Below are 15,274 nucleotides of genomic sequence, written 5' to 3' on the forward strand. Positions count from 1 at the left end.
GATAACTCTTTATTCTAGGGGACACACAAGGCAGGGAGAATGGGGTGGTTGAATGAGGAAAGTGGGGAGTGGGAATCCCTATGAACTAACAACTGACCTCCCCCCAAATCCTGAGGGTTCAGGCTGTCTGCCTGACCCTCTTTTGGTCAGTTGTTGAGGTTGTCCTTCCTCCTAATCTAATCTAGTTGTAAAATGAAGTTCAAGGACAATTTGGGGGATAGAGAGAATCTTCTTTGGTAATGGCTTTCTACAAAGTCTAAATCTACTTTTATTGTCTTCTGCTGGAACCAGAGGAATTTGGGGTTCACTGGAAGATGATCAATGTTCAGAGAGGCTCTCTGTCTCAGAGGCTTCCTCTCAGACCACCCACTCCAGGGGGGCTCCCAAGAAGTGAAGTAACTGCTTTGAATCCTCTTAGCTCTTCTGTTCCTTTTTTGGAATCTTGAGTCTTCCTTGCCCTTCCCCAGCTTGTGTTGGTCTTTTGCATGCTGGATCTGATTTTTCTCTCTTACAAAAAGATACCACAAATAAACATGCAGAATAAAATCTAGAAAGCAAGACGATAGGAGAGACTCGAGATTTTCTTAATCAAAGATTGAAAGCAAAAACCAACATCTTAATTAAGCAAATGGGAGAAGTCAATGTAATGTAAGAAAGAGAGATCCAGGGGTTTTCAGTGAGAAGCTAGGCTGAAGGAGAGATCAGCTGAAGAGCAGCAGAGGAGAGGCAGAGAGAGAAGCCTGGGAGTTCTAAAGGGGTTAGAACTCTGAAGCCAATGGTCAATGGTCTTCCAGCCTGAGTGGTGAAGGAGGAAGGTGGTTTTCCTGGAAGCTGAGAAAGAGCCCATCCGTTTGGGACCTGTTATTCCTTCTGGGACCCAAAAGTACCTCCACTAGGACTCTTCAAGAACAGCTACCTGAATTCTCAAGGGGGGGTGCGGGTAGATTTGGACTCACTCTGGCAAGAACTATCCAGATCTTTCCCTGAGATTTCTCTCTCTCCTTGACTTGTTCCTGGACTCCTGAATTAAAAAGCTAGTTAGCTGAGGAATAGGGATCAATCAGCAGCTGGCCAGTAGAGGGTTCAAGGCATTCAGCCTTGAACTCCAAGAACTTGGGGGGGCAGTCTGCCAGAGGGGACAAGTGTTAGTGTTTCCTGCTCCCCACTTTCCTTGCCAGACACCCTTACCTCTCCTTCCCTGTGTGAATCCAAATAAATTGTTTACTACTTTAGAATTAGGTCTGGCTAGTTTCTGACACTAGGAAAGGGGGCAGAAGATTTGGGGAGAATCACATCTCTCCCAAAAAAGGGAAGATTAGCTCAGGATTCCAGTGATCCAAACTGCCTAACCCAGGGAACAACATCTCTCCTTGATATTGGGGTGAACACAGGTTTCTGGGTGGAAGCGACAGCTGGTGTCCCTAAGGAGACCAGAGGCAGAAGAATCCATCCTGCCTCTCAATAATAGTTGGGACCAAAGGGGAGGCAGTGGGTCATCTTATCAAAGCTAATCTTTCCAGTTCTTGTCTTCCAGCTCCCAGAACTATCCTCTGAGGAGACATACTCCCTCTGTCAGGGGAGCAAGACTTGGCTACCTCTTTCCCAGAAAAGAATGGGGAAGAAGAGTCTTCTCTCTCTCCCCATTTCCGTCTCTCCTTCCATTCCCCTTGTTCCCCTTCCAAACTTTCTATTACATCAACTGGCAAAGAACAAAGCAAAAAAATTGTCATGGTTTAAATTTTAATTACAGAGTCTGGAGAAGCAAGGAATCAATAGATGAGAGAACTCCTGAAGAAGTGGTGGCTCTGACTTCTCTGCAAAACTGGAAAAGGAGCTGGGCAGGGGCAAGAGGATCCATAATTATAGGCTCAAATGCAGTACATGAAATACTAGCAAAGTACTACACAAGCTTCTCTGAGACCCAAAATTAATCCCACTTTTTATAAACAGAAACATCACAAATATATTTCTAAAAGGTGAGAATACAAGTGACTTCTCCAAACAGAAGCCAATTACATGTTTATGTGCTTTATACAACCGATTTGTAGATTGTATTACTCAAAAAAAAACAGAAATACAAGAAAACAATATAATGACCAAGACATAACAAAATGTATTTCCCCAAGTCCCACAGATATAAAAAGCTACTTGTTGTTGATTAAGTAATTCCTGAAATCAAAAGTGTCATAATATTTATACACCTTACTTGATTTTTGCAAAGCCACTGACATAGTTCTATGTTTATAGCTTATTCATATACTTAAGTTATTAAACACAGACACTAGAATAATGAGTATGCTAGCATACTTAATGTCCACATAGAAGACCATTCTCTCCCTCTCTCTATCTCCCTCTCCCTCTCCCTCTCTCTCTCTGTCTCCCTCTCTCTCACTCTCTCTCTCTCTCTCTCTCTCTCTGTGTCTCTGTCTCTCTGTCTCTGTCTCTCTCTGTCTCTCTGTGTCTCTGTCTCACCACTCTGCTAGCAGTAGGTGCAGGACTATTAGGCAACTCCATTGCCCATTTTCTAGTTCCAGGTTGTAATTCCAGGGTGGAGAAGGATGCTAGTTTTTGTGGTTGCAAGAAAGCAGTCTCACTACCTGAATAAGAACTAGAGTTCAGACCAGGAAAGCAGTGAGCACACATCTCCCCACATCACAACACCCTGAAAGCACTGAACCCCTACAGACCTCAAGAACTAGCGGTTTAAATAGCAAGATAAAGGTAGCAATCGTGATATCAGACAAAAAAGGAAGCAAAAACAAACCTAATTAAAAGAGTTGATCAGAAACCTACATTTTACTAAGAGGTACCACCAACAGTGGAGTAATATCAATATGAAACCTATATGCACCAAATTACATAGCATCCAGATTCTTACAGGAAAAGTTCAATGAATTACAGGAAGAAATCATAAAGCTCTATTAGTGGGGAACCTCAATTTACTTCCTCTCAGAACTAAATAACTCTTACAATAAAATAAATAACAAAGAAATGACAGTTAAAAGAATTATAGGAAAGTTAGATATGATAGACCTGTGGAGAAAACTGAATGGAAATAGAAAGGAGTATGCCTTTTTATCAGCAAAGTATGATACCTTCACAAAACCTGACCACATATTGAGGTATAAAAATGCCTTGAACAAATACAGAAAAAGCAGAAATATTAAATATACCCTTTTCAGGCCATAATGCAATAAAATTAATTCAACAAGGGACCTTGGAAGCATAGATTAAAAATTAATTGGCAACTAATTAATCTAATCCTGAAGATTGAATAAGTCAAAAAAAACAAATCATAGAAACAATAATTTCACTAAAGATGACAACTAAAGAACATATTACAATTTGTAGCATGCAGTCAAAGCAGTACTTAGGGAAACATTTATTACCTCTAGAGACATATCAATAAAAGAAGTGCAGAAAAATGAATTAAGCATTTTTTTAAAACCTAGAAAAAGAACAAATTAAGAACAATTAAACACCAAAAAAAAGAAATCCTGAAAATCAAAGGAAAGATTTATCAGCTTGAAAGTAAAAAAAAAAATCATTGAACTAACAAAAGTTTGAGCTTTTTTTATGTGAGAAAAAAACAAGACAATAGATAAACCATCAGCGTTTTTTGTTTTTTAAAAAGTAAGAAGAAAACTGAATAGTCAGAATCAAAAGTAAAAAGCATAAATGCACCATCAATGAACAGACACTTAAAACAATTATTAGGAGTTATTTTGCCCAATTATATGCCAATATGATTGACAATCTAAATAAAATCAATCAATATTTATAAAAATACAAACTGATTAGATTTTCAGAAGAGGAAACAGCATATCTAACTAAATAACTCTAAATTATAAAAAAGCAATTGAATCAACTATAAATAAACTCCCTAAGAAAAAATCTTCGGGACCAGATGGGTTTACAAGTGAATTCTACCAATATTTTTAGAACAATTAATTCCAATACTACATAAACTATTTTTAAAAATAGGCAAAGCAGAACTCTGACCAAATTCCTCCTATGATACAAATGTGGTTTTGATACATAAACCAAGAAGAACAAAAATAGAGGGGAAAAATATAGACCAATTTCCCTATTGAATTTTGATGCAAAGGTTTCAAATAAAATATTAGCATGGAAACTATAGCAGTACATCACAAAGATATGACCTGACTGAATTTATACCAGGCATACAGAGATGGTTCAATATTAGGAAAATATAAGAGTAATCAACTATATCTATAATAAAAACAATGAAAATCTTATAATTATATCAATAGAGCTTTTGACCAAATAACACTCATTTGTATTAAAAATACTACACAGTATAGAATCATTGGAGTCTTTATTAAAATAAATAGAATCCATCTAAAACTAGGGTCCAACTTTATCTGTAATGGAGAGAAAAACTAGAAGCTTTCTCAATAAGATAAGAGATGAAAAAAGAATTTCAATTATTATTATTCAATATTGTATTAGAAATGCTAGCTACAACAATAAGACAAGAAAAAGAAATCAAAGGAATAAGAGTAAGCAATGGGGAAGTACAATTAGCACTCTTTTGCAGATGATATTATAGTATACATAGAGAATCCTAGAAAATCAACTAAAAAAACTAGTTGAGATTATTATTAACTTTAGCAAAATTGCAAGATACAAAATAAACCCACATAAATATCATCAGTATTTATACATATCACCTACAAACCTCAGCAGGAAAGGATAGAAAGAGAAATTCATTTTAAATAATGGTAGACAGCATAAAATACTTGGGAGTCTAACTGCCAAGATGCACTCGGGAACTATATGAACACAATTATGAAATACTTTTCATGCAAAAAGATAGATTTGAACAATTAGAGAAATATGAATTACTTAGGGGAGGTTGAGTCAAATTAAATATGACAATTCTACATAAATTAGCTTACTTATTCAGTGCTATACCAATCAAATTACCAAAAAAACTAGAAAATGTAATAATAAATTTCATATGGAAGCACAAATGATCGAGAATATCAAGAGAATCAATAAAAGATAAGAAAAGCATTCTAGCAGTATCAGACTTCAAACTATATTACAAAGTGTTAATTATCAAAACAATCCAGTAGTAATTAAGATATAGTGTGATAAATCAGTGGAACAGATTAGGTAGACAATACACAGCAATAAATTACCATTATAATCTAATATTTTATAAACCCCAATATCCAAGTTTTAGGGGCAAAAACTCACTATTTGACAAAAACAGCTGGGAAAACTAGAAAGCAGTCTAGTAGAAATTGACATAGATAAAATTCTCACATAGTATACCAAGATAAGGTCCAAATGGGCACATGATTTAGAATTAAAGCGTAATATCATAAACAAATTAGGGGAGCATGGAAAAATTTATCTGCTAGATCTAGAAGAGTTTATGACCAAAGAAGAGATAGAAAAGATGATAGGAGGTAAAATGGACACTTTTGATTACATAAAGTTAAAAAGGTTTTGCACAAACAAAACCAGTGAAGCAGCAATTAGAAAGATAGTAGGAAACTGGAAGTGGGGGAATTTTGATAGCAAATTTCTTTGAGAAAGGCATCATTTCTCAAATGAATAGGAAAACAAGTCAAATTTTTAAGAATAAGAGTCATTCCCTAACTGGTAAATAGTTAAAGGATATGAACCCACAGATTGCAGAGGAAGAAATCAAAGCTATGAATAGGCATATGAAAAAGTGCCCTTGAGAAATGTAAATTAAAACAACTTTGAGGTACCACTCCATACCTAGTACATGGTAGAAAAGGAAAAGGACAAATACTGGAGGATATTTGGGAAATGAACATAATAATGTACTGTTGGTTGATTTGTGAATTGGTCCAATCACTCTGTAGAATAATTTGTAACTATGGTTAAAAGGCTTTAAAACATGAATAAATGGGCAAAACCTCTAGTAAGTCTATATGTCAAGGAGACTGAAGAAAAAGGAAAAGGATCCAAATGTAGAAAAATATTTATAGCAGCCCTTTTTGGTGGCAAAGTATTAGAAATGGAAGGGATCCCCATCAACTGGGGAATGGCTAAACAAGTTATGATATAAGATTATGATGAAATACTCTAGTGCTATAGGAAATGATGGAGAAGTAGTTACATGACTATATATATATATATATATATATTACATATATATATATATTACATATGATGAAAAGGGTTGTTTCAGAAAAATTTGGGAAGACATATGAATGATACAAAGTAAAATGAGCAGAACCAAGAGGACACTGTACACAGTAACATCAATATTGTAACAATGACCAATTGTGAAAGACTTGACTGTCCAAGACAATCCCAAAAGATTCATGATGAAATGATTCTACTCTCAGAGAGAACTGATGATGAAAAAACTCTGAGTACAAACAGAAGCATATTATTTTTCACTTTCTTTTTTCCTTTTTTTTAATATGGCCAACATGGAAATAAATTTTGCTTTAATTCCCATATATAATGGATATCATATTTTTTGTCTTCTCAATGGGTGGAGGACATGCTAGGGGAAGAGAGAGAACTTGAAACTCAAAAGAAAAAAAGAAAAATTTAAAAACAAAGAAAGAATATTGATAGATGTTCTCAGTACATGTGATAAAATGATCAAAACCTATAAAAATACTTTTGGAACAAGCAGACATCAATTTGCTGGCAACAATACAGGCAAATGGATAAACACTATTTAATTTTGTTCATTCTAAATCAAAGTTAAATTACTTTTGGATGAAGCCGATGATGGCTAACATCCAAGAATGGAATCAAGAGTGCTTTAGCAGGACTATATGACCTCAGCCAACACTGTTTACACAGAAGCATCAAATAAATAGCTAAGTCACGTAGACCTGTATGTGGAAAGTGATGGACTTAGATGGCCAATTCATGACTACATCACTACCAACAGAAATTATAAGTTTAGACTCAAGGATCTCTAATGAATAGAATTCTCTGCCGGCTATATTTTTGTATTTTAAAATATTAATTTATTAAAAGACCATTCAAGATTTCTAACTAGCTAGTGGACTTCTACAATCCAAACAAATGCCACAGAATTCAATGTGGCAGAAGGTGGGGGTTCAAGAGAAAGAGGCATAAAAACATTAGCATCTAAGCAGCTAGGCTGGGCAAAAAAAAGAGAGCCATTTCTTTTCATGCAAATTCAGTATACCCTCCCTGTGGAGGAACATCCAGTTCCTCCTTTGGACATTTCTGATTGAAGAATAGACATGCAGGGAGTGGCCTCAGACACCTCAACTTCTCCCTCATCACTTCATCACAGGAAGAGGTGGGTCTCAGGAGGATGCCATATTTCCTCCTCACCTTGTGGCTGGACCACAATATTTTCCAATATGGTGGCTAGTACAGACTGACTTCATTACCTAAAAGAGTCCTTGTTTACAAATAAATAAGGAGCAAGTTTCCACTCTTACCTATAACAAAAGCCAGCCCAAGATATGCCCTTAACCCTGTTATCCTTAACAAAGACAAAAGATCCATGTAAAAGAGCAGAGGAACCAATCAAGTTTCACAGCCAAGAGAAGAGACTATTTATAGCTTTAAAATCAAACTGCTTTTCAGGGGGACTGAAGGGAAAATTATTTCCCAATTCGATACTAATTTACCACAGATCCTGGATTTAGTAAACAAAGAACATTATGCAAGGAAATAATAAAAATTCTATTATACATCACCGCAACCTATAAAAAGCGTAGCAAGCACCTACCAAATATTTAGCAAGATCTAACATAATGGCTAAAATTATACATCAGAATCTTGTTTTCTTTCATAGACTTACATATGACAAATCTTACAGATGACAAAATACGTGTTCTACAAATATAGCTTGGAAAAACCCTGCACAATTCAATAATAAACTGTCCAGGAACTCGATCATTGTCATAGATCAAACTTCCAGGATCATCACTGATCAATATAAACTTAAGAACAGCATTTTAACCGATGTGCCCATACCAAACCCCCACAATTTCCAAGCTGGAACAAAAAGCTTTTAAAATACAAAACCATTCCAAATACAAACAAACAAACAAACAAAAAATACTTCCTATCTGCTACTGCAGTTATACAAAGGATGATTTCAGTAACCCAACAGAAGTTGATTTTTATCTTAACATTTAATACCTTTATTCAACTACAAAATGCAGTTATTTTAACCACCTGTGTAAGAATGTGAAGTATAAATTTTAGAACAAATTCATATAAATATAGAATAAACATACATAAAATATAGGATGTGAAATATAAAAGGATAAAAGCAGAGTAGTGGCTCATCACAGGATTGTTTCTATCTAAATACCATTTAAAAAGATGATGATGATGGCAATAGCAATTAGATGGAAATAGATGATGTATATAAGAACTTTATAAACTCTAAGTCTACATAAATTTGTTATTTCTAATTCTTTTTTTTAAACCCTTACCTTCTGTCTTAGAATCAATATTATGTATTGGTTCCAAGGAAGAAGAGTGGTAAGGGCTAGGCAATGGGGTTTAAGTGACTTGCCCAGGGTCACACAGCTAGGAAGAGTCTGAGGCCAGATTTGAACCTCAATCCACTGAGCTACCCAGCTGCCCCCTGTTATTTCTAATTCTTATTCACTGAACCATATTTAATGGAGTCCAGATAGAAAGGGATCTGGCAAGTTTTTTTTTATGTTCAATCTGCAGATTATTTCACAGGCCAATAAAATAATTGCTTTTCCTAACTGAATCAGAGTATTCAAATGTAACCTTATTTTTCTCAGGAGTCTCACTGAAGGTATAGTCAGGTGGCAGCTAGGTAGTGCAGTAAATAGAGCACTAAACCCAGTCAGGAGGATCTGAGTTCAAATCTAGATTCAGACACTTCCTAGTTGTCTGCACCTGAACAAATCACTTAACCCTATAGGAATGGGATTATAGAAAACTGAATTTTGGTAGAATTAAGTTTAAGAATATTGGATGCTGTCTCCAGAGTTACTAGCATGAGCTCATTCCAATAATCCTAGAAGGGAGCATGGAATGTGCAGGGATCTGGAGGCAGGTGTTTGAGTAAGCACCTGGCACTTTCTGTCCTGAGCTGGGAGAGGAAGGCTGCTGCTCTCTTCTGAGTGTTTCCTACCTCAACCTTTTGTGGAAGAAGGGAAACCTTTAAACTGCCTTTGGAGGTTCCTTTTCCACTGGAGAGAACATCTTACCAAAGATCTATCTGTGCCTGCTGTTTTACCAACATCACCTGAGAGGAGGTTTACCTGAAGATCTTGTTGGAGGGGCTCTGAGGTTTCCACCTCCGAGCCATCCTAAGCTCTGAGTGAACTCAGCCAACATGGGTTCATTCTTAGTAAATTTGGAGACAACTTTTAAGATAAATAACTAAACCAACAACTGAGGATTTTAGTCAGGTAGATTAGAAAGATTTTGGTGGGAAATTAGCTAGAGCCAGGGAGAAACTGAGTGGCTGGAAGACTTGAAGGCACCATCATGAAATGGACATAGATTGAAGGGTTAGAGTATTAGGACTTAGAACGAGGGCATCCTTGTATTTTAATCCTCATATTCTACCCTTGGTTTCTCAATAAACATAGATGCTTTTTATACAAATCAGTCTCCAAAGCTTATGTGTGCAAGCCCAGTGAAGGGGCCACTTTGCCTTCCCTTCACCATAGGGAACTGAGATACTTAGAGACAGCCAATAAGTATCTAACCCAGTTTCCTATCATGGATATCACCCTCTATCCACATTATTTCTTCAACCCCAATTGCCTAGCCCTTACTTCTGTCTTAGAATCAATATTCAGTATCAACAGAAGGTAAGGGTTTAAAAAAAAAAGAAAATATATTCAGTATAACTCTAGTAGCAGATGGGAAGATGGAAATGACATATGAGAACAGAATAAAATACAAGTCATTCCCATCATCCCATTAGCTACTGAAAGGGTCCCAAAGATGCTTTCAGTGAGCCTACAGAAAAGATTACATTCTAACTCAGATTTGATTACAAAAAACAGTCATTTTGTCCACCTGGTCAATAAGTGCTCCAAATATTAAACATAAAAGAACAATTGGAGAGAAGCAATTTGTCCCATGACCATTTCCATCTGAACCTCTCTCTCCATACCATAGCTTCATCCTACCTCTCCAGGCTTCTTACACCTTACTCACCCCTATGTACTCAGATCCAGTGACAGAAGTTTCTTTGTTGTTCTTCATATAAGACATTTTGTGCCTAACTCCAGGAATTTGCACTGGAAAATGCCACATGCCTGGGATTCTCTCCCTCCTCATCTCCATCTTCTGATCTCCTTCAGAGCCCAGCTAAAATCCTAAAATGTTTTTCCTAACTTGATTATCTCCAATTCATTATGTCTATATCTTGTTTGTACACAGTTGTTCCCGGGTTGTCTTCACTACTAGACTGTAAGCTCCTAGAGAGCAAGGATTATTTTTCCCTTTCTTTGTATTCCCAGTGCCTAGCAGCATGCCTACTAACCAGGAGGCACTTAATTAATGCTTATTGAGTTGGCAGCTAGGTGCCTCAATAGGTAGAGAGCCAGGTCTGGAGACAGAAAATCCTGGGTTCAAATATGGCCTCAGACCCTGGGCAAATCACTTAACCCCAACTGCCTAGCCCTTATTACTCTTTCACCTTAGAATCAATAATTAATAGCAATTCTAAGATAGAAGGTAATTGTTTACAAAATTAATAATAAATAAATGATTATTGACTGATATGATTATAAGAATACTAGAAAGAGATGGGAACTGGACCTGTGACTTTATTGGAACAGGAACTCACAATTTAGAAAATTCCTTCTTAGAGAATTGCCTAGAGTACTGAGGTATTAGATAATTTACTGAAGGTCACACAGCCAGAATGGGTCAGAGGTAGAATTTGAAGCAAGATCTACCTAGCTTTGAAGCAAGCTCTCAATTCATTAGAACACTATCTCGTGAAATTTATAAAGCTTTCATTCAGAACGTCCTTTACATACATTGGCTAAACCCCATTTTACAGATGAAAGAACTAAGTTGGTGAGAGAATAAGTGATTAAATGGTCAAAGTTGCCAAGAGAACAGATCTTCCAACTTCAAATTCAGTGTTCTTTCCATAGCTCTTTCAGGTTCCTGATTCAGAGTAGAGCATGTGATTCGAGATAAGGTACTTCCAAAACATTTGAAGTGAGAAAGACAATGATGGGATATCCATGACTGTACAAGTAGGACAATTAACTCCTTTGGAATAAAAGCAAGAGATGGGATACTTCCCTCTCCTTGCTTCCACAGTCCTTTGAGGTCACCATGTGCCACATCTGAAAGGTAAGGAATTATCTAAGACCTACCAGTTATCTGAGTCATGAGGGACACCAGCACAGGAAGTCCAGAGGAGGCAGCAGTGATATTGACAGTATAGTTGGTGCCTGGATACAGTTCTAGACACACTTCAGGAGCCTGATTGCCAGTGGTCAGGTTAAAGGATACTTCCTGCTCAAATTCCTTCTGATATCCTCGATGGCCCCATATGTGGAACTGAAACAGAAAGGATTGGGAGGTGAGATGCTGACAATAATTAACATTTCTTATGTTTGTTTAGTATTTTACAGTCCTCTAGGTGGTCAGTTCCCCTGTTTGCCTCAGTTATCTCATCTATAAAATGAACTGAGAAAGGAACTGGCAATCTGGCAAAATGAAGTCACAAAAGTCAAACAACCCTAAAAAAAAAGTGAAAAAAAATCTGTCTATAGAGTGAGAATACTTCTCTGATGGACTGTGTACATACATATTTGACATATTATATATGCATATGTTTTATATTTAATTTTCTATGTATGTTATTTATCCCCCACAAAAAGAAAAATGTAACCATATTGAAGATAGGAACTGTTTCATGCTTGTCTCTGTTTCCCACATTGCTTGCTACATATGGCTGCTCGATAAGGATTTGTTCAATTGGATTAACTTCCAAGAGTTTTCCCATCAATTATTTACTATGATCTTTGTTGCAGCTTTGAGAGAGAACCATGGTCCTTAACATTTTCATCATCATTATTACTGCCATCATACAGATGAAGAAACTGATACCCATCACCACAAGAGAGTAAGTCACTGCAAAATGTTTCACAGGTCTCATGAGGTGGTAGCTCTGTATTCCATAATCCCCAGTTTGATGCTCCTTTCACTATCACGCACTGCCTCCCTTCTAGCCTACAGGTATGTTGAGGCTATTAAATACATATATGCATGCACATATACATATATACAAATGCACATTCACACAAAAATATGCATACACACATATACACCTCCTCTCACAAGAAAAACAATTGTAAGAACTATAGACCAAAAATCAAAGTCATTCAGAGTGTAGAATGGGAGAAACTGTGCTGGATTTGGAGTCAGAGGATGATTTGGGGTTCAGATCCCAGGTCTGCCTGTGTGACTGTGGGCAAATTAATGACTGCTATAGGCATCAGTTTCCTTATGAGGGCATTGGACTAGAATCTAGTCTTTAAGGTCCCTTCTAGCTCTATCCCCATAATCCTATAGTCATTAGGAACCAATGTAACACAGTGGATAGAGCACTAGGGCTGTAGAGACTTGATCCATTAACCATTAGGTAACTAGGTTATGAAGTGGAGTCAGAAAAATCTTGAGTTCAAAACCAGCCTCAGATATTTCTTAGCAGTTTCCTAATCTAATCTATAAATTGGAAACAATGTAAAATAGGGATAATGATAGTACCTACTTCCTAGAATTCTTTTAAGGATCAAATGAGAAAATATTTGCGTATTTTATGTTATATTTAACCATTTATATAACACAAGGATAATAAAAAATGTAATCTATTATTATTAGTGATAATTAAAATAATGTTTATGGCTATGATGATGATGACCATCACCACCATCATCACCAAACCAAGGGAGAACATGGAAGAACCTAAAACAAAGCCAACTAAGAGAAGTCTATGGCATCAGGAAAACATAAATGCTTTCCTATTTTATTAACCTTTTGCATTTTCACTCTCTGTCTTTTCCTCGTCTGTGATCATTATCTAGATTTATTTTTCAACTTGTCTTTAAATGATTTATTTTAAATGGTTAGTGACTATCAAAAATCCAACCATTTAATTAACAAAGAATATAAAACTATTTTTATTCAAAACAATAAGTTCCAATATTTAAAAATTATTAGAGTACATATTCATTTTAATAGCGTAATAACAAAAATAATTAGTTCTATATTTTATGTTCTCAGTATTGTTAGTCTACAGCTGCACATAATTGAATTCTCTTTTGGTTATGATTTCCTCCTTTCTGCTTGCTTTGGTCATAGCAGTTTTGTTCATTTTCTAATTTCATTATCTGAAAATACAATTTATTCATTTTAACTGTTTTTCTATTATTAACATAAATATTTAAGAATATGAATTTGCTATTGAGTACTATTTAGAATGAATCTCAAAAGACCATAAGTCTATTATTATTGCATTGCAACCCATAAAAGTATTTTTGCCTTTCTGAATTTATCTATAACTTCTTTGTGCCCTTGAACATAATCAATTAATGTAAATTTTTTATGCACAGTTGAAAAACAGTATATATTGCTTTTCAATTCAGTTCTTTCCATGACTAACAAATCAAGTTTCTTTAGCACCCTGGTTCCAATGAACAATTTTTTTGTGTGCATAATTTATCATGTTCTGTCAGTGAAGTACTTAAATCTTTATTATTATTGATTTTATGCTTACTTCTTTTTGCAAACCAATTAAATATGCCTTTTAGTTATTTTACAATTAATTATATATATATTTAATAGTGATGGTATCTCTTGATCATCAGTACGTTGATAGGGCCTTTAATTGTGATATAAATTTCTTTGTTTAGATTCCAATTATCTCTAGTTTGAATTGGAATTTGTTGTATATCATTGCTGTATTCCCAGGTTTTCTAGAGAGGGTTGAAGAATACCAAATTTTATTCTTTTCTATGGTCTTAAAATATCTTTTGGCACTATAAATATTCCTGTAGGCAACATATTTTGGGGTTGTTTAATCAATTTAATAATTGTTTAGTTCTTAAATAAAACATTTTTTGAAATATATTTTTCACATTATAAACGTTCCTGTAGGCAACATATTATTGGGTTATGTGTTTAATGAATTTAATAATCTTTTAGTTTTTATGGCAATTCAATTAATTAACAATAATGGTTTCTTCAATACCTCAACGATATGCAGTTTCATTAGTATGGGTTCTATTGTATGAGTACATTGATGCATATTATAATTGCATAGATTTCACAAATGAACTCAGAGACTTACTGTGCATGAAATATTTATCACCTTATAGCCAACCTAGAAATGAGCAGCTATGAATTTAAATAGGCTAGTTCTCATAGAAGACATCATTAAGCTTGTATTCTAAAGCTTCCTAGTTTGGTCAGAACTTCCAGGCTTTGCACTGCCCTAAATTCTAGTCCATATTATCAGCTACCTTTTGGGGATCTCTTAGATGTCTGGTAGCCATTAGAAATTCAAGGTCCAAAAAAGAAGACTCCGTATTCTACGTTAGACCTGCCTCTTCTTCTAACCTTTCTTATTTCTATGGCAGGTACCACAATTCTGCCAGTTACCTAAGGGTCATACTTCACGAGTCATCTTCAAGCCTTCCTTCTCCCTCACTGACCATATTCAATAAGTTGCCAGCTTTTGAAGATTCTACTGTCACAATATCATTGGCCTCTATTCTTTTTCACCAATGACACAATCAATACCCTAGTTTAAGTCTCCATAACCTCTCACTTTTTGGAAGCCCAAATATTGGTGAATTTATATCATTGATCTGTTTTCTAGATCACTGCTGCCAAACTCAAAAAGAAATGTGGATCACTAATTCATAAATGAGAATTCTGGAAAGATGCTAATCAACTTAGTTTTAAAATATACGATTATCTATATTTTGGCTTAGTTTCATTTGTTTTGTCAAATACTTCCCAATTACATTTTAATCTGGTTAAGGCCTCACTGTGCAGTCTACATGTCATACCTTTGTTCTAGATCTATCACTTTTCTCTTCCAAATATTTTCCAGGAGCAATCTTCTGAATTTTTTTTTTTGCTTACAATTTTCTGTCTACTTATTTTATTCTAATTCTTTTATTGCTATTATTGTTATGTCAGCTATGTCTGATTCTTTGTGGTCTCATTTGGGGTTTCCTTGGCTTACTGGAATGCTTTGCCATTTCCTTATCCAGTTCATTTTACA

At 35.4% G+C, this 15,274-nt stretch overlaps 1 protein-coding gene across 3 annotated transcripts in view; it reads right to left on the reverse strand.

Annotated features, from left to right (window-relative positions):
• Nucleotides 1–15,274, reverse strand: part of SUSD1 (sushi domain containing 1) — a 376,643-nt gene that overhangs the window by 158,097 nt on the left and 203,272 nt on the right. For all 3 annotated transcript variants that reach the window (XM_007498165.3, XM_007498164.3, XM_016423857.2), the window contains one exon: nucleotides 11,352–11,538. In XM_007498165.3, the coding sequence (XP_007498227.2) occupies nucleotides 11,352–11,538 (187 nt within the window). The remainder of the gene's footprint in view (nucleotides 1–11,351; nucleotides 11,539–15,274) is intronic.

This window comes from Monodelphis domestica, chromosome 7 (assembly GCF_027887165.1).
Source record: "Monodelphis domestica isolate mMonDom1 chromosome 7, mMonDom1.pri, whole genome shotgun sequence".
In the NCBI taxonomy this organism is placed as follows: Eukaryota; Metazoa; Chordata; class Mammalia; order Didelphimorphia; family Didelphidae; genus Monodelphis; species Monodelphis domestica.